This window comes from Diceros bicornis, chromosome 36, assembly GCF_020826845.1.
Source record: "Diceros bicornis minor isolate mBicDic1 chromosome 36, mDicBic1.mat.cur, whole genome shotgun sequence".
NCBI lineage: Eukaryota > Metazoa > Chordata > Mammalia > Perissodactyla > Rhinocerotidae > Diceros > Diceros bicornis.
Window position 1 is genome coordinate 13,585,951 of NC_080775.1, and position 20,635 is coordinate 13,606,585.

The 20,635-nt window shown below is 38.3% G+C and overlaps 1 protein-coding gene across 2 annotated transcripts in view; it reads left to right on the forward strand.

The window, feature by feature from the left end:
- Nucleotides 1-20,194, forward strand: part of OPTN (optineurin) — a 36,071-nt gene extending 15,877 nt beyond the window's left edge. The window contains exons 7-14 of one of the 2 annotated variants that reach the window (XM_058532431.1): nucleotides 4,001-4,103; nucleotides 5,309-5,424; nucleotides 6,693-6,842; nucleotides 7,447-7,540; nucleotides 8,527-8,685; nucleotides 14,244-14,374; nucleotides 15,709-15,791; nucleotides 19,630-20,194. In XM_058532431.1, the coding sequence (XP_058388414.1) occupies nucleotides 4,001-4,103; nucleotides 5,309-5,424; nucleotides 6,693-6,842; nucleotides 7,447-7,540; nucleotides 8,527-8,685; nucleotides 14,244-14,374; nucleotides 15,709-15,791; nucleotides 19,630-19,757 (964 nt within the window). In that variant the 3' untranslated portion in view covers nucleotides 19,758-20,194. The remainder of the gene's footprint in view (nucleotides 1-4,000; nucleotides 4,104-5,308; nucleotides 5,425-6,692; nucleotides 6,843-7,446; nucleotides 7,541-8,526; nucleotides 8,686-14,243; nucleotides 14,375-15,708; nucleotides 15,792-19,629) is intronic. The other variant, XM_058532432.1, reaches the window with a different exon arrangement.
- The last annotated feature ends 441 nt before the right edge of the window (nucleotides 20,195-20,635 follow it).

A 20,635-nucleotide genomic window follows, 5' to 3' on the forward strand; every position in this document is an offset into this window, starting at 1 on the left:
ATGTATTCTAGTCGAGTAAAATATTTGTCCTGCCTTTTTGAGAAGTCCAAAAACATAGCAACAATGCACAGATAAATAAATAAATTAAATGGTCCCTTTCTTAAGAGCATTAAATTTCTCCTTTGTGAGCCATCCTTTTCTCAGTGTTTAACAACTGACAAGTCAGTAATTAGTTGTCAGGACTAATGTTCTCCATGTGGGCATCAGGATGATGACTTCCTCTTAGCTAAGGTAGGACTGATCCCTGAATAACCTCGCTTGAGTTACACACTGTATAGGATATGAGGAAAACACACTCCAAGAGCTAACCTTTTTCTCACATAAGTCAGTCTTCAGCCATTTTCATGAATCATGAGAAATAGGGGTATAGACAGTCTAAAATTTATTCTGAAAAATTTTAGGTTATTTGTGGGGAGATGGGGTAGGAGATTTGTCTTTATTTCATTGTTTGCCAGGATTAATATTTCATGTAATTTGTGTTTTCTAAACCAACTTGAACTGACAGCCAGGAAGGAGAGGGAAAGTGTGGCCCAGGAAAATTGAGAGGGAGCAGGAAAAAGTCAGCCCAAGATGCAAATTTACCCTGAAAAATTAAGATAAGTTGTAATTCAAATGCAAGTCAAAACCCTGCGTCATATGTGAGTGGTGTGGTAAAGGCCTGTCCTTCAACTTTGCACCAATTGGCTCTTGACTCATTTATTTGCCTACCTGGAAACAGTGTCTGTGCACCAATTAGGTTTGGCAATTTGCAACAGACACCAATGCTGTTTGTTTTATTTTTTATTATCACTAGGTTCCTTTTTAAAAATCAGTGTTGCATTCACATAGTTAAAAGAATCGGTTGTTCCACAGGCTTCTTATGGAAAAACAATAGTTCTTTGACCAACACCCCCATCTCCTTGTCCTGCTTCCCAGACAACCACTTTCGACGTATTTAGCTGGTTCTTTTGATATTTATCATAAATTGCTACTTAAATTTTTTTTTTTATTTTAAACATAATCTATTGACCTCCCACTCTGAAGGCTGAGGATTTAACTGTCTTTCACTCCCATCATCGTCACCACACACATATGCATCTGGACCCTGCTTCCCCTCCCCTTCGCCACTCCAAAATTGATTATATTGAAATTTAGTTAGATCACTACTCAGTGTTTACATTATTCTGCAGGCACGTGTGCAAACATACACACACACACAGTTCTCGGTTGAGCTATGCTCTATGCCTTGACCATTTTTCCTTTTTTTTTTTGGTGAGGAGATCAGCCCTGTGCTAACATCTGCCAATTCTCCTCTTTTTTTGCTGAGGAAGACTGGCCCTGGGCTAACATCCATGCCCATCTTCCTCCACTTTATGTAGGACGCCGCCACAGAATGGCTTGCCAAGCAGTGTGTCGGTGCGCGCCTGGGATCTGAACTGGCAAACCCCGGGCCACCACAGCAGAGCACGCGCACTTAACCGCTTGTGCCACCAGGCCGGCCCCCATTTTTCCTTTTTTATACAACTTTTTTTACCTCTATGCATAATTATGGTTTTTTTTTGTTTTTTTTGTTTTTTGGTGAGGGAGATTGGCCCTGAGCTAACATCAGCTGCCAATCTTCCTCTTTTTGCTTGAGGAAGATTGTTGCTGAGCTGACATCTGTGCCAATCTTCCTCTATTTTTGTATGTGGGATGCTGCCACAGCATGGCTTGATGAGTGGTGTAGGTCTGCGCCTGGGATCCGAACCCGTGAACCCTGGGCCGCCGAAGCGGAGTGCACGAACTTAACCACTACGCCACTAGGCCAGCCCCCTAGTTGTCTTTTTAAAATTTGCTTAGTTTCCCCATACACTTCCCCGTTGAGGAAATCTCTCAGTTCATTCAGTTGTGTGAGTAGTCTAATAGTATTCTCTTGAACACTTTCCTCCTGGAGTCTGGCCTGGTTGCTTTCTGGGTCCTGCTGGAATTCCTTCAGCTCTCCCTATGTTGGATCACCTGTTTCCTGAATCCAATGCATTTCTTACTCTTTAAAAATTTTTTTTTCAACTAGAGCTCACCATATCTCCTCTGACTTATTAAGAAACAATCTATGGGGAGTATATTTTCTGAGATCTGCATATCTGAAGATCTCTCTGCCTTTATACTCAATGGACAGTGTGGCTAGATATAGAATTCTGTATTGGATATAATTTTCCCTCTGAATTTTGAAAGCATTACTTCACTGTATTCTAGCTTCTGGTGTTAACTGCTGAGAAATGCATTGCCATTCTGATTCTTAATCTTTCGGGATAAAACTTCTTTTGTTTTTCCCCTTCCCAAAGATTCTTTGCTTTGTCCCAAGTATTCTGCCATTTCACATGTGCTTTGGTGTGAGCCCGATTTTCATCCGTTTGTTCTGGACGCTCTGTGGGCTCTTTCATTCTGTAAACTCATGTCCTCCAGTTCTTGAAAAGTGATCCTGAATTAATTTTGGGATAATCTCCTACCCTCAATTTTCTCTGTTTTCTCTTTCTATCACTACTGTTATTTTGAATTGGACCTCCTAGACCAGGCCTCTAATTTTCTTAACTCTGTGTTCCTCTGTCCCATCTTTCTCTTTCTTTTTTTTTTTCTCCTTTCTGACAGATTTGATCAACTTTCATCTTCTCTTTTTTTGAGCAGCAGGGTCTTTTGAATGTTCCTGTTTTATAGTGTTCTACTTTTGTTTGATTGTAATATGTTTCCTTCTGTCTCTAAGGATATTAATGATAGTTTTTTTGAAGTTCCCCTCCCCACCCCAGGCATATTCTAATTTCAGTAAGTTGCTCTTTTCTGGTTTACTTTTATCTGTTTCATTTTAAGGTTTTCCTGAAGTGGCTGGCATTCTTGGCTATTTGATCAGACTTAAGAGGGGGAGTTAGAAGCTGAAGGAAGTGCTGTGTGCATGTGTAGGGTGGTCTGGCTGGGAGGTTTCCTTGGGGAAGCCCCAAATCAGGAACTTTAAATCTTTTCCCTTATCCTGATCAAGTTCTCCAGAGGAGACTCTTCCAGTCTCCTGCCTGTAGGGTACTTTACTAGATGGCAGCGTCCTTGAGATGAGTAGGAAAAGGAGGCCGAGGGTCTCAGTATTCTGTGTGTAAGGTCCCTCTTTTCAGTAGGAAACCCAAGCGCTCAACTCGGATTAACATCTCTGAGTCCAGAGACCCTTTATTTTATGATCTTCTAGTCCTTCTTAAACAGGCTCCACCCTTATCCCCATGTCAAGAGCCAGCTGGTGTCACCGATTTGTGAACCTGTTAGGTCCCACAGTGTGAAGTGGGTGACGTCTTGGTTCTCCTTACTGTTGGCTTCAGATCCAGCCTTCATGGGCTGCCAGTTCAGTTCCCACTCATACCTGTGCTTCCCAAATCTTCTTGCTATTACTTCCTCTCCCTTTCTCTTTGCTCTCATAGGTATGGCTTTTTAAAAGTCATTTTAGTGGGGCTCAGGGTGGGAGAAAAATTACGTGCTTATATTCAATCTGCCATCTCTAACCATAGGTCTCCTTTTGTTTCGTTTGTATTGGGATAGCTTTCATGTGGTTATGATTCAGTGTAAGAATGATGCTACATTTTTGTTTTCAGGGACTTGTCAACGTCAATGGGTCCAAAAAGGAAAAGTCTTTCCTTCTCTGCTGAATCCTTATGAAGGGACACACACATTCATCTAACACACATGCTTGCACATGTGTACCCACACAAAAACACAGATTTTAAAAATATTTCTCTGTATTGCAGTTACAAGAACACAGGCAGTGTTTTTCAGTGTTCAAGATGAGTTATACTTATGTTTTTACCTCTGTATGTATTCATCTCTTAAATTGATTCTAGCCAATTTTAGGATGAAAAGCAAAAACCAAAGCTAATAAAGTGAATAAGAAGAGATTTTGAAAACCTGATTCTTTGTCCAAATTTTGAACAATGTTCTTTTTAGTGCTTCTGCATTTGTTATTCCTCTTGAAACCAAAGGGAAAGTAACTTTTCTACATTCTGCAATTTTTTAGAATTTCAGATTTTGAAAAGAAAGCCAATGATCATTCTGAAATTGAGACCCAGACAGAGGAGAGCACAGAAACTGAGAAAGAAGAGGAGAAAAGCACAGAAACTGTGAGTAGTAAGATTCTAAGGCTGCTCTCACACCCCGTGGACGTGAGTAGTACAGAAGGTGATTCTTGTATTACGTTATTGGCTTTAGGAATATAGAAATAATTTTAGTGTTGAATATTTTTTATTTCTCTCCTATTTCCTTGTCTTGATTTGAATGTCATTCAGTGTAAATTGTAGTGAGATGTATTCCTATCCCAGAGATTCTAGGAAATCACTCCTCTATCTCTTCTTGACTGATTTCTTTCCCTAAATTCCTAAGTGAACAGGCCTACTACATGAAAAAGGAATTCTGTCCACTTGATAAGGAGATCCTTTGAGGATCTGACGCAGAAACTTGAGGCAGAATTGAAAATCTTGGTTCTATCTCACTACTGGTTGGAATAAAATAGAATGAAAAAGGTATGTGTTTATATAGTCAATGTTCTGTGGCAATTTAAAGATGTGCCTCGAACCTGCACACATAGAGTCTTAAGTGTAGGGAAAGTTGATTTAGCTATGAAGTTGTAAGAGCCGCAGTAGCCCACGCACGGGGCATTTACGTAAAATACTCACTTTAGCTAATTCGTTTATTCAACAAATATATATTGAATGTCTACTGTATGCCACGCTCTGGGCTGAGTCCCCTACTTTGAAGAGAATGGAGAGCATTTAGAAAACTGAGATGAAGAGACCACCCATGAGTAAGAGTACTATGTTGACTAAAGTGAATTGGTCTATGTTGACTAAAACGAATTTGACAACCAATAATAGAGAAGTACTGAGACCTCCAAGGCACCGTAAAAACTCATTGACAGACATTCTAAAGCTGCCAGGAAAAAGGCTGCACAATGGAAAGAGATGAGTAAACTAGAGACATAAATTGGCAAGGGAATATGGGAGTGAGTTGTTAGCTGGATAAGGTTGTGCTTTGACACTGCTGTGGTCTATGATCTCTTGAACCATGGTCAGAGTTAATTTTAATTGTGATAAAGTCATTATCACAAGTGCATCCAAATCAATCTGGTAATACTCTGTAAGGAAACAGAGTTGTATCCAAAACGTTCCTTTTCATACAAAATATTTGGGGCATTCATTGTCAAAAGTTTAATCAATTCATCAGTCAGTCTTAATTGAATAGTAATGGTTCACACTGTTTTCTCACAAAGAGGGTCATTTAATCTCTGATGCAAATCACGTATGTGTGTTTGGGATTTCTTGTATGACAGATTGGAAGTGAAGTGGAAACACTAAACCAACAAGTGACAACCCTGTTTAAGGAGCTTCAAGAGGCTCATACGAAACTCAGTGAAGCTGAGCTAATGAAGAAGAGACTTCAAGAAAAGTAAGAATGAGAGATGAATTTCATCCTTCAAAAAGTGTACATTTTTACAAAATATGTCACTATATAAAAACATAGTTTTGTTACTGTGTTACTGACTAAAAGAAAAATAGAAATCTAATTAAAATATGAATTCAAAAAAATACTAGTGTTCAGGTTAATATGTAAACATAAAATACTTGTAATAAGGTGGGGGAATGGGCCCAGAGGACTCTGGGGATTCAGCTCTTTGGGGGCATCTGTTAAGCATCCTAGCCTGTATAAGGACCTGTAAAAAGCAGTGAGCCAGGTTTCCTGTGACTTACCTGAGCTGACAACCTCGATATGAACAAACTTAAAAGAAAGCTGCAGAGAGCAAGAAGAACTTGAGTGAGATTTATTTAGGAAAAAAATTTTCATTTTCAGTCACTTCTGAAAGCTAATATATAAATTGAGAATTTTGCATTTGCTTGTTTCTCTTGATGTAAGAAGTTACCCAAAATTTAGGAAAGCTAAGTTGATGTTGGTCTTTTGGATTAGTTGGCAAAGATGTTTCCAGCACAATATACAAGCGTGTTTCCTTGTGCGGTTACACTTACTAACGCTGGTACAGCGTAGCAGCTAAAGCTGAGGTCTTTGGACAAATAGACCTAGGTTGAAGTATGGATCTGCAACTTATTTGTGGTATTACCTTGGGCAAGTTATTTATTTAACCTCTCTGAGCCTCAGTTTTATCATTTGTAAAATGTGGGTCATAATTCCTACTTCATAATGTCGTATTAAGTGAGATAATGTTTAACGTGCTTGGCATTAATGCTTTGCGCACAGCTGTCATTGGTTCATATTTGCTATTATTATATTGAAATTCTCTTTCTGATCTTTAAGAGGGCTAGGGCACTTCCTTTTCCCCTCTTGAATCTTTGTCAGAGTCATATTCTTTGTGCTTAACAGAACCCACAACTTTTAAAAATATTAAAGGTATCCATGGATCACTATATCAGAGCACCTTTAGCCAGTTACTACTTTGGTCTGTGTCTAAATAACGAAAAATATATTTGCATTACTACTGAAAACAATTATTCCAAGTGGGCAGTAGCTGTGTGATCTTAGATCTGTACTTTTTTGCAGTAAAGAAGCAAGGAGGATAAAATATTTTATTTTGTACTGTTAAATCCTTGAAAAATACAATCCTAAAATTCTTTGTGTTTGCTGCATAATCTTGGGATTTGTGTAAAAGCCACTGAGAAATGAAGGAGCATTGTTTATCCTCATGAAATTTTGATCTTGCTTAGATGCCAGGCCCTTGAAAGGAAAAATTCTGCAACTCCGTCAGAATTGAGTGAAAAACAAGAGCTTGTTTATAATAACAAAAAGTTAGAGCTACAAGTGGAAAGCATGCGATCAGAAATCAAGATGGAGCAAGCCAAAACAGAAGATGAAAAGTGAGTGTGCCGTTGATGAAATGGCTACTTGCTAAAAGAAGATAGGGTAGCTCTTTCATACAGGTTGGAATTAGGATTTGAGAATAAATTTTAAAATTTTCTCTTTATTTGAAGGAGTACTAGGAGACTTTTCTGAGGAGATAAAATTTAAGTTTTGTTATAACAAAACTATGAATATTGGGCTGGCCCAGTGGCGTAGTGGTTAAGTTCGCGTGCTCTGTTTTGGTGGCCCGGGGTTTGTGGGTCCGGATCCCGGGCGTGGACCTACGCACTGCTCATCAAGCCATGCTGTGGCGGCGTATATACACAGATATATTCTGTATCTTTTCTTACAAAAGATAGAGGAATATTGGTAACAGATGTTAGCTCAGGGCCAATCTTCCTCACCAAAAAAAAAAATATATGAAAATCATTAGTAATCTATCTTGATTTTTTGAAAAAAATGTTTTCTTTGAGTGTAAGAAAATACTATTAGGTGATGGGATAATAAAGGTAGGAGAGCAGATTTTGCTACTTGAGTGTTCAAAAGAAGGTTGGGAGGCAAGACTGTATGTTTCTATTGTATTTTCCCCAAGATTCCATTTTTTAATTTCTTTTTAAATAGGTCCAAATTAGCCTGTCTACAGTTGACACACAACAGGCTTCTTCAGGAGTACAATAATGCATTGAAAACAATTGAGGAACTAAAAAGGAAGGAGGTACTCATAGAAAAAAAAAAATTGCTTTTATAGTCTAGTAATGAATGGAAACTACTGAACATTTCATATGTAAAGTAGTTGCGTTAATCCTTAACCAAATCGGGTTTCAAAGATTGTTTTTCAGTTTATAATTGATTTCTTGTGTCTAAGTGTTTATAACTTCTGATGTTCCACGTATGTATAATGTGCTTTGTGTACAAAGAGGGTGCTAATGTCCTACAGTCAGGGAGTAAGCTTTTAGCATTTCTAAGGGTGAGTGGATTTGCAGGGGAGCTATTACAGACTAGCTTGCCTGCTGTCAGTGAACTTGAGACCCTGGACTTACTGGGCTGCAACTTGAATTAGTAATAATGCCCAGCATGGTATGCTAATTTAAACACCATGGATAGATATGTGAAGAGATGGATGTGTTATGAAGGGATGGATGTGTTAATTAACCTGATGGGGAATCTTTTCAATCATCACGTTGTACACTTTAAATATCTGACAGTTTTGTCAATTTTACCTCAAGAGACCTGCAATAAATAAATAAAGACCATGGAAGCTTCAAATTAGAAAGGGTCTTTGAGTCAATATCCTCATAAATACACTTGTTGCTTTTCATTTTTTTTAATAGAATATTGTTCCTCTCTAGGACCTAGTAAATTTTAATTTAAATATGATTCTTCTTTTTCCACTGACTTCACAAAGAGTAATGTCAGTGGAAGACTAGCAGTATCAGCAAGTTACAACCTCACTGCGATTGGAGTTTGTTATCATTTCCCTTATTTTAGTGTTTTCTTTTTTGTAATTATTGCTTTAAATTAGGAAATTATTATTTGCAAGCCGTAAGTTAAATGAATACAACTTTTTGAGTAAGTTATCTTTGCTAATTAACAGAACAGTTTAGAACCAATCATTTAAAGAAAATAAACCTTCACTAATATTTTACTAAAATAGGTTGAATTATTTCAAAACCTTTTCTCAAATAAACTTGTCTATTTCAGTCAGAAAAAGTGGATAAGATGGTGCTGCTGGAACTAAATGAAAAACTGGAACTAGCAGAAAAGGCCCTTGCTTTCAAGCAACTTCAAATGGATGAGATGAAGCAGACCATCGCCAAGCAGGAGGAGGACCTGGAAACCATGACTATTCTCAGGGCCCAGGTACGCTGCATGCTGAAACAGGAGCTGAGTGAGGCCAACCCTGATTACATGCTCAAATGGGAACGTGATGGTGTTTAAAATATGTTTTATGATTTTCTATTATTTCCAGCAGTATATTTTTTAAAAAACTTCGTTCTTGAAGTATATCACAGGTGGGAAGCGCACCAAATTTTCAAGCGTATAGCTCAATGACTGTACCCATTCTACAGTTGATAGATAGTAGGATTATTTCCAGTTTGGGGTGTTATGATTAATGTTGTTTGGACATTCTTGTGCATCTCTCTCTGTTCACCTGTGCATTCATTTCTTTTGGGTGCACACCTTGGAGGAGAGTTGCTGGTTCGTAGAGTGTGCGTGTTACGCACTTACTAGATAACGCCAAATAGTTTTCCAAAGCAGTTGTACCAGTTTTCACTCCCATCAACAGAGAGTTCCCCTTGCTCTCCATCCTCACCTATTTGTGTTATCGGTATTTTTACTCTCATCTTTAACCATCCTGGTGGGTGTATAATGGTGTCTCACTTAATTTGCATTTCTCTGATGGCTAGTGAGATTGAGTGCTTTTTCAAATGTTTACTGGACTTTTAGGTATCCCTTTTGTGAAGTGCTGATCAGGTCTCTGCCCATTTTTCTTCTGGTTTGCTGGGTTTTTTTTTTATTTTATGGGAGTTCCTTATGTACTCCAGTACAAGCCCTTGCCTGTTATATTTGTTGCAAGTTTCTTCACTCTGTGATTTGCCTTTTCACTCTCATGAAGGTGTCTTTTGATGAACAAAAGTTCTTAATTTTAATGTAGTCCAATTTGTCAGTCTTTTCATTTATGATTAGTACTTTTTGTGTCCTGTTTAAAAAACTCTTAGTACCTGAAGGCCATGAAGATATTCTCCTATGTTATCTTCTAAAAGTTTTATTGTTTTGCCTTTTGCATTAAGATCTAGAAACCATCTGGAACTAGCTTTTCTATATGGAGTGAGATAAGGGTAAAAATTCATATTTTTTTCCTGTATGAATATCCTGCTGACTTGGCACCATCTATTAAAAAGCCATCTTTTCTTATGTACTCTGCTGCCCTTTGTCATATCTGGTGTCCATTTACCCCTGGGTCTATTTCTGGACTCAGTACTGTACTGTTCCTTTGGGCTATGTATCCTTGCTCTGGTACCATCCTGTCTTAACTTAATATAAAGCATCAAAAGTTATGATATCTGGTAGAGTAAGTCTTCCTACTCCATTGATATTCTTAAGAGGACCTTAGATTTTCCTTCCCTTTTTCATTTTCATATAAATTTTAGAGTCTGCTTGATATTTTCCACACACACAGAAAACCTACTGTAGTTTTGATTGGAATTATATTAAATGTATATAAATCAATTTGGGGAAAATTGACATCTTTACAACATTTACTCTTCCAATCCATGAACATGGCTTATTTTCTTTAATGCTTATCAGTAATATTTTTAATCTTCTCAGTAAATATTTTACTCATCTTTTATTAGATTATTCCTAGATATTTTTTATTTTTATGATACTATTGTAAATAACATCTTTTTAAAAACTTCATTTTCTAACAATTGCTGTTATATAGAAATACAATTGATTTTTGTATATTGACTTTGTATGCAGTAAACTTGCTCAACTCATATTAATTCTAACAGTAGTTCTGAATATTCTTTTGGACTTTGTACATTAATAATCATATCATTTAAATAATGACAGTTTAGGGGTCAGCTCGGTGGCATAGTGGTTAAGTTCATGTGCTCCGCTTCAGCGGTCCAGGGTTTGCAGGTTCAGATCCCAGGTGCAGACCTACCCACTGCTTATCAAGCCATGCTGTGGCAGGCGTCCCACATATAAAGTAGAGGAAGATGGACACAAATGTCAGGCGAGGGCCAATCTTCCTCAGCAAAAAGAGAAGGATTGGCAACAGATGTTAGCTCAGGGGTGATCTTCCTCACCAAAAAAAAATAATGACAGTTTTTTTCCTTTCCACTTCTTTCTGTTATTTCTTTTTCTTGCTTTATTGCACTGGCTGGGACCCCAGTACAATGTTGTGTAACAATGGAGATAGCAGGCAGCCTTGCCTTGCTCCCAGTCTCAGAGGCAATGCTTTCAACATTTCACTGTTAAGTGTGTGGTGTTTGCTGTAGCTTTTTGTAGATATCACTTACCAGGTTAAGGAAATTCCCTTCTCTTCCTTGTTTGCCAAAAATTTTTATTTTGAGTGGATGTTGAATTTTATTTAGGAAATGTTTTTTCTTCATATAATGATATAATTAGATAATTATATGCCTTTTGCCTTTAATTTGTTAATGTGAATCACATTGATTTTTAAAATATCAAACAAACTTTGCATTTCTTGAATTATCCTCTGTTTATGTTGCTGGATTTGGTTTGCTCCTATTTTGCTTAGGATTTTTGTATCTATATTCTTGAGTAAGATTAGCCTAGAATTTTCCTTTTGCTAATGTCCTGGTCACGTTTTGATATCAGAGTTTTACTGGCCTCATAAAAACCAGTGGAGACAGATTTCTTTTACCGTTCTCTGGAAGAATTTGTGTATGATTGGCTTGTTGTGAGTGTTTTGGCCCACTCTTGATCCTGGAGGGTGGAGTACTTGGAGGAGAGTTTATTAGTGAGAATACATCCTGCCTGTGAGGTAAAATCACAAAAAAGGGGGGAAACCCTTTTTCCTTTGTTTTTCTTTTGTGTGCTTAATTAAAAATGAGATCACACTATTCGTTTTATACTACAACTTTTTCACTCATATCTTGGACATCTCTCCATGTTATCGCTCACGCCATATGTTACTTTTTTAACAGTTGCATAGTGTTCCAAAATGTGCATTACCGTGATAGACTTAACCTCTATTAATAGACATGGAGGTTGTACCAATATTTTTGCTAGTATCAACGACAATAAATTGCACATTCTTGTATGTATGTCTCTGTGCACTTGTGGAATCTATAGTAGGATACAGAAATGGAATAGTTGGGTCATTGGGTATGCCTGTTTTTAAGTTAAATATTGCCAAGTTGTCTTCTAAAAAGGCATACCCAAAATTATTCTCTCACCAAAAGATGAGAGCTCCTATTTCCCCACATCCTTGAATCATTCTTTTAAATGTTTGCCAATCTGATAAAGATAAACAGAGTATTTTAATATAACAATGGCAACAATTTATTATTCCCTACATACATATGCATTACGAGCTGCCAAGAGTGGCTGTGACCCAGTGAAATATGGAAGTGGTTGACTGGACATATGGCTTTAGTTTTATTTCTGCAGGAATAGACCCTCAGCCTGAGCTGTTTATAGGATCTCCTTTGTTTGGGTACCTCATGATACTGTAGTCATGTACTTTTGCCATATTCTCTACACAGACATTTGTTTTGTTTTGATACATACTCTTGTTAAGTCATTCAGCAACTCTTTTTTTTTTTTTGAGGAAGATGGGCCTTGAGCTATCTGCCAATCCTCCTCTTTTTTTTTTTTTTTTTTTGCTGAGAAAGATTGGCCCTGGGCTAACATCCATGCCCATCTTCCTCCACTTCATATGGGACGCCACCACAGCATGGCCTGACAAGCGGTGCGTCAGTGCGCGCCCGGGATCCGAACCGGTGAACCCTGGGCCGCCACACTGGAGCGCGCGCACTTAACCGCTTGCGCCACCGGGCCAGCCCCCAGCAACTCTTTTTTGAACACCTATAAATGCCAGACACTGCTCCTACTGGTGGGGATATAGGAATGGATAAAACAAAGATCGAGTTCTTACTGGCTCCAAGCTAATAAGTGAGAGAAGTGAGACTAACTCAAATTTAGGTCTGACTCAGAAAAGCCCACGATCCTTCAGTGATACCATAAAATGCTGGATCATTCACAGATGGCAGGAAATCCCTTAAAATGATCTCTTTATCACGTACTTTTTTTGTCTAACTACAATTGTGATAGAATATTTAAATTTTTATTAATTTTACTCTTAAAAGTATTGGATAAAAATTTGTATCCTGGAACCACTAAAGTTGAAAAGAAAAGCCTAATTTTAAATATAGAAACTTAAAAACTGGTATTATAATAATGCTTAGTTCACTATTAAGTAATTCGTTTTTACTTTATAATTTTATAACAATGAAGAAATTGCTATATGGCGTAATATTTATCTGTTTGTATTTCTATGTAACAAAATACCCTCCAAACTTAGCAGCTAAAACAACCACAAGCAGTTGTTACCTCATACAGTTTCTGTGGGTCAGGATTCCAGGAGCAGGGGCTGGCCCCGTGGCGTAGTGGTTAAGTGCGCGCTCTGCTGCTGGCGGCCCGGGTTCGGATCCCGGGCACGCACCGATGCACCGCTTGTCAGGCCATGCTGTGGCGGCATACCACATGAAGTGGAGGAAGATGGGCACGGATGTTAGCTCAGGGCCAGTTTTCCTCAGCAAAAAGAGGAGGGTTGGCATGGATGTTAGCTCAGGGCTGATCTTCCTCACGAAAAAAGAAAAAAAGAATCCAGGAGCAGCTTAGCAGGGTGACTCTGGCCTAGGGTCTCTCATGAGGCTGCACTCAAGGTGGACTGGAAGATGCATTTCCAGGATGGCTCTCACGTGGCTGTGGGTGGGAGGCCTTAGTTCTCATCATGTAGACCTCTCCATAGGGCTACTAGAGCACTCGCATGATATGGCACCTGGCTTCCCCTGGAGTAAGTGATCCAAGAGAGAGCAAGACGGAAGCTGTAGGGTCTTTTATGACTTAGTCTCAGAAGCCACACCCCATCACTTTGGCAATATCCAGTGGTTACATGGATTGTCCCTATTCATTGTGGGAGGGGACCATACACATGTGGTAGGGTATTCATGTGGGAGGTGAAAGTACTCAATGTGGAAGGTGAGGATCACTGGAGCCATCTTGGAGGCTGGCTACCACCACTATGGAAAGTGGCATGGTATATAGAAGAGTCCATGGTATATGGACTTCAGTCTGGGGTCAAATGCTGGTTTGACCACTTAACTCATTTCCCCCAAGATTAAGAGCTATTAAACTTGTAAATGTAAAATGAGCATAGAATTCTACATTCCCAGGATTCTTGATAGGGTGAAATAAGATAGTCAATATAGGCACCTAACATCGGACCTCACGCATGTTTAGAATTCAAGAAATTGCATCTATTTATTATTTTTTTTTAAATTTATCTTAAGGCCACCCTTCATAAATATACCTGACAGAGTAAATAAACTGTTTACTATATTAAGCTAATCCTGAATATTATGTTTAAAAAAAGAGACGAGAGAATTTTACTGAATTAATGGTACATACAGTATTTAAACCACCTATATCAGTGTGGTTGCTGGGTTCTAACTGTTTAAAGCACACACAACTTGTAAGTTCTATTTGGAAGTAGTTGGAAAGTCATCGTCATTACGCTGGTTTCTAGCAGGAATGTGTCCCTGTTATTTACCAGGTATGTCACAGGCTGCAGCACTATCTCTTCACCTCATCAACAGGTGAGCTGTAGAGAATGCACATTCGTCTAGGTAGTAACTTCTGTCTGTTTTTTCCTCTGACAGATGGAGGTTTACTGTTCTGACTTTCATGCTGAAAGAGCAGCGAGAGAGAAGATTCATGAAGAAAAGGAGCAGCTGGCATTGCAGCTGGCAATTCTGCTGAAAGAGAATAATGATTTTGAAGATGGAGGCAGGTAAGGTGAGGGGAGGACTTAGAGCACATATCAGCATGGGCTGTCGGAGAGGTGACCCGCCAAAGGTGTTTGCTAATTTGAGCTATAAGAATTGCTCTGAGGGGCTGGCCCCACGGTGTAGTGGTTCAGTCTGGCTCTGCTTGGGCAGCCCAGGTTTGTGAGTTTGGATCCTGGAAGAAGACGTACACCACTTGTCAAGCCATGCTGTGGAGGCATCCCACATACAAAATAGAGGAAGATGGGCACAGATGTTAGCTCAGGGCTAATCTTCCTCAAGCAAAAAAGAGGAAGATTGGCAACAGATGTTAGCTTAGGGCCAATCTTCCTCACCAAAAAAAAAAAAAAATCGTTTTGAGTACACTTCATTTGATTGTGTTCCTAACACTTAGTTTGACTTATAGCAAGGCTTGGCAGTGTCTTGTGAAAACTTGATTGAGTTCTGTGCTTTTAGATAAGCTGTAAAAACATGATATTATGTATTCTGAAGTCACATCCTGCTATTGGCATGGATGAAATATTCCTGACACTTTAAATAATTCTGGAATTTGTTTTAAAAGAAAATATTGCTAAAATTACTTCTCTTTTTAAATTTTCATTTTGAGAAAAATTTGAAATATAGAGAAACAGAAGTAGAAAAATACAGAGAATAAAATAACACAAACCAATATGTACTCCATCCAGGACTGACAGTTACTAACATTTCTTTTATTTGTTTCAAGTATATTTTTATTAAAAGAAAAAAGGAGTTATAGATGAAGTTGAAGTCTCCTTTGTTCTGCGTCCCTCATTATATTCCTCTCTTCCCTTCCTCATACTGCCTGCAATTTGGTGGGTAGCATCCCCATGCATTTTATACTTTTACATATATACACATCTACATAATATCTTAAAATGAGATAATATTAATTTTTCTGTGCTTAAGTTACAAAGTGATCACTATAGGTATTGTTCTGCAACTTGCTTTGCATAACATTGTGATTTTGAACTCTGTATATATGCAGATTTAATTCTGTTTAATTGCTCTGTAGTGTCTTCTTGTAGAAATATGTATGTCTTGTTTTAGAATAAAAAAGTACTTTTTTCTAATCCATTCCCCTATCAATTGACAGTTTGGTTATTTCCTAACTAATTTGTTTTTAATCTTACTACTTTTGCTACACTGTGTCCTAGTGCCAATAATATTTAAAACTCAAATTAGTCTGAAGTTCTGGTTTTTATGAACCTCGGCATTATAGTTCAGCTCCTTTTTTCTCATACTTCTGTTGAGTGTCTGCTTAATGTTGTGATACTTCAGGGTTTTAGAACATCACATATGGTGTTGCTTTTAATCCCAGTAGGCAGTCCTTGATGGAAATGCAGAGCCGTCATGGGGCAAGAACAAGTGACTCCGACCAGCAGGCTTACCTTGTTCAAAGAGGTGAGTCCCCTGTGATTCTGGGTTTTCAGGGTTCCAGGGGATAACTGTCCTATGAAGAAGATGCTTGAAGAAAAATTCCACTACATTCTGTGCAATGGGTTCCAAATCAAGCTACCAAAAATATCGCCCCCATCAGTTTTATTTTGACGATACCCCTGTCTTCATCCATTACCTGCTGAATCCAGACCAGACTCTTCACGCTGGCAGTTGAGGCCTGGCACAGCCAAACTTTTAAGTCTTCTCTCACTCTATTCCCATACAGATATTAGCCAACTGAATCACTCCCTGTTCCTTGAACTTGTCCTAAGCTTGTATACCTACATGTACTTCCTTATGGGATGTCCTTCACGTAGATGCCCTTCCCACAGTCACATCCCTGTCTTCCTCCAGTCTCTTTACAGTCTCTTACCCCATCTTTAAAACCCATTTCAAATACCATCTCCAACAGAATGTGACCCTCCCTCTTGAATTTCCAAAGTACTTTATTCCTGTTTTAGTACTTATCTGCTATTTTATATTATAATTATTTATGTGTCATAAATATGCATTTAAGTACCCTATTAAATAAGCTGTTTTGGAGCTTATATCTCTACCCACTACCTGGTGTTTTGCATATAATAATGTTACCGTTTATTGAGAGTTTACTATGCGTGGGTACTGCACTGATCACTTCATACACATTATTTCCTGTGATCCTCACAAAATTCCATGAGGTATATATTATCACCATCTTCTGGAAGACAAGGTTAAGTAACCCAGCATCACAAAGCTACTTAGGGGCAGAATTGGACATGGAGCCCAAGGTTATCTGACTCTTCACTACTACACGGTACTGCCTGTAATAGATTGTCATTTAATTATGTATGAAATCTAGATTTTAATTCCCTGAGTGAAATTGGTCATGACACTTATTAAAAGTATGATGCTGTGTCTATTACATGGTTTTAACACACCAGTAATCATGTTCTGTAATTTATAGTAAATCACTGGCTTATAGTACATCACTGAAAGGGAAATATTATCCTTGAGTCTAGATATGAAAAAAAAAAATTCAAAGGATCAAGGACTGATATAGCCTGATGAAAAGTTAATAGTAATGCCACTAAGAGGAATCTGGGTTTAGGATGCCATCCTAAATTTCACATAAAACTGGTTCTTTAACTTTTTTTTAGTGCTGGACCAGTCTAAGTCCCTTCCATGTCCCAAGTGACTATTGAAACGGAACTACGTCACAATGTTCTCCGCAGCAAGGAAGCAATGTCAGTGTGTATAATTAACTGTTAAATCTTGGGGAAAGTTCCCTGAGTATCCCTTTGACTCTCATCTCTTCCCAGCCCCCCACCAAAGTTCTTTTACAGGAAAAAATAGGTTAAAGTAAATATTAGTGGTAGTAATTCAGGTTAAAAATAAAGATAGTATTCGTGAGCACATGCAGAAGGAGCAGCATGTAGACTGACATACATATTAGCCTCAGGCATTTTTTAGTATCAGCAGGTAAAACTTATGTTCTTCTCTAAAAGCTGCGTCTACCCACTTGAGGTATTTTCTCTAACCCGATTTTAAATATCCTAGGAACACCCATATACCTCATATCTAGAAGTGCCTACAAGATTGTGTTGGGTCGAAAAGGACCACGTCTTGCGCCTGGGTTTCTTAGGGGAAGATTTTCCTTTGTCCTAACTATATAAGGCAAATCCCTTTTTACATTAAAAAAGGAACTCACTCTTTGAATTACATTTGCAATCTAAAAATCATTACAAAGTGCAGATTTGTTTATAATTATCCTAATAAGCTTCTTTGTCTTTTAAAACACAATATTCCGAACAGAGACTGTCTTAAGATTTTTCTTGTGGTTTCTTAACAAAGCTGCCTTAAACATTAGGCTCTCTCAATAAATTTCATTATCGTTGTCATCAGCAGCCATCTAAGCATCTACTCTGGTCTAGGACACTCAGCTGAGCACGAGGGAACAAAGGGGCGTAGGACATGGTCAGATCCATGAGGGCTTATGGTCTAGTTGGAGAGACAGGATGTGCACATAAAAAAATGAATTCATGATACAAGATAACGAGTAAGTAATAGAATAACAGTGCCGAAGATAAGAGGAAAAGGTGATCACTAAGGGCTAGGGAGTTGAGAAAGGCCTTGAAGAGATGTGACTTTAAGCTTGGCCTTGAGCTAGGATTTAGGTAAGTATGGTGTAAAAATAACCAGGCAAAGGCAGAAATGAGTGTGATGTGTTAATAATGAAAGCTGACTACGCTTATTTATAATGCAGAGCCAGGAGGCAGAGGGGACCCACAGGCCCACTGATAACAACAGCCCAACTCTGAGTCTTGAAACATAGACTAGGACAAAAATAAAGGCACAAATGGAGGCAATAATGTTTAAAATGAAGAATTAATAGTCCCTGATACGTGACTGGTTGTCATCTAGATTCTAGCAGGTTTGGCAAACTGTAGCCCACAGGCCAAATCTGACCTGTCACCTATTTATAAATAAAGTTTTATTGGAACATAGCCATGCCCTTTTGTTGACATACTGTGTATGGCTGCATTCATGCTACAATGGCAGAGTTGAGTACTTGTGAGAGAAATGATATGATCTGCAAAACCAAAAATATTTGTTCTCTGGCCCCTTCACAGAAAAAGTTTATTGACCCCTGATCTAGAACAATGAGACCAGTGGAAACTCCCCTGTTTCAGAAATCATGCCTTGTGATCAATATTTCTATTCAAAAGTGCTTCTCAAGTTTGCTGAACACAGACTATCTTACATGTTATTCAATTGAAATAATATGCTCAGAAGCAAATAACCATTGTTAAAGGTTACCTCCACTATCATCCTCTAAAAACAAACATTTTGGGGGCTAAACGAAAGTCTAGAGACCTGTGCTGAGACTTCAGAAATCAAAATCGTTTGATTTTAGAAATCGAAATGGTTTGCATTGGTCCAGAAGGTCAGACCAAGGGGATGCCCCAGGTGCGAGAAGTCCTTTCCAGCATTGATCACAGTTTGCGCACGTGGGACCTGCTTGGAGTCAAGGCTTATTTTGAGCATTCTTGAATTTAGACTTGAACCTCGTCCAACTCCAAAATTGGGGCAAGTGATAGGTCTCATTCTTCGATTCTTTCTCCTCACTTCCTTTGCCTGGATAACTCTTATTCATTCTCAAGGCTCCTCTCAAGAGGAATAGGTCTTTTCCAGGGAGCCTGTCTGCATGGAGCAGTCTGAGCCATGTGCCTTTCTCTATCTTCCCACTAAAACCCCTTGCATGTGACACAGCCGTGGCACTTGCCTCACATGCTGCCACCATCACTTTTCTTGCCTGATGTCCCCACCACGTCTGTATCCCTCTTTTCCATGTCGCAGGGTGCTCAAAATTGTCTGCTGAGCGAATGTTAATTACTTTCTCTGCTTCTGAGAAGATCCACACTGTTCTAGGATACCTTCCTGTGCTCTGCTCTTTGTTTTCTCCATATTCTCTCCTTTTCTTTAGCTTATATCCTCATCTATCTCTTTTCTTCTCTCAAATATTCTAGCTTTTACTAGAATGTGTACTGTGTTATACCTAGAACTGAAACCACGCATTTTCACATCCTAGGACCTGTAGTAGAGCTTAAATCCTAAAATAATAGGGAAGCAGGTACTGTTTTTGGAGATTTTCTTTGTATGCATAGTGACTGCTTCAGTTAAAGACCAAAAAACCTGTATTCACTTGCCACTGTGTACTGATTACAAAGTTTGATGTTAAAATTAACCATCTATTATTAAACCAAAAAAACTGCTTGCAACGTGGAAGGAATGGAATGACATTTCATTTACTGCTTATTCCCAGGAGCTGAGGATAGAAACTGGCGGCAAGAGCAACAACAGAATATTCCAATGCATTCTTGCCCCAAATGTGGAGAAGTTCTGCCCGACATAGATACCTTACAGATTCATGTTATGGACTGCATCATTTAAGTGTTGGCGTTCACTTCCCCCAACTGTTGGTAAATGTCAGATTTTTTCCTCCAAGAGTTGTACTTTGGTGTTACTTGTTTTCACTCAAATATTTTGGCGCATTGCTTGTTTCAGGAGAAAGAAGATGGTTATGTGCTAAATGGGACATGTTCTGTGGATTCCTATAAACTTACAAAATAGAATCCTTAACATCCCACTCTCCTGATCATGAATTCATTTTTTTTTTTAATGTTCAGTTTATGTGGGCACTGAACTGTTCATGCAGTTAATGAGTGTGTGGCATCATGAGGCAGAGTAAATGTAGTTAGATGGAAGAAGCCTCTGACAGATTTCAGGAACTTTTTAAGGAGGCAGGAAAAATGAAGTGGTCGCAGATTTAATCAAGTAAAATGTCTTTGAAATTTAAAATAAATTATATTGTTATTTTTCTTCCTCCATTTAAGACAAATCTATTTGGAGTTGTGTATATACGTGTATGTTGTAGTTTTATTGCAGCCACAGTAATTGCACCAAAGTTATGATATGGCTTTTTCCATATAAGCACTGTGAGCTTGTACTTGATCATCAGGACAAGTGAAAAAATACTGGCGTACATGAAGTAGATACATTGGGTTAACTGGATTTCATATAACCATTCACAGTGTAAAGAAGTTATCTTTCTTCTTTCGTTGTGCTGCAGGTGTATGAGCTTGTACAGTAGATAGTTGATTAAATGGTAAAAGGAACAGCTGTCTATTAATTTTCTTCCCGGATCAGGCTATATATTCATAATCACAAAAATAGTTATTGCAAAATAAAATTTTGCTTATGAATCTTTCACATTGTTCATATGTGATTGGCTAATTTCATAGGATGCATTTTCTATATTCAGCTTTACA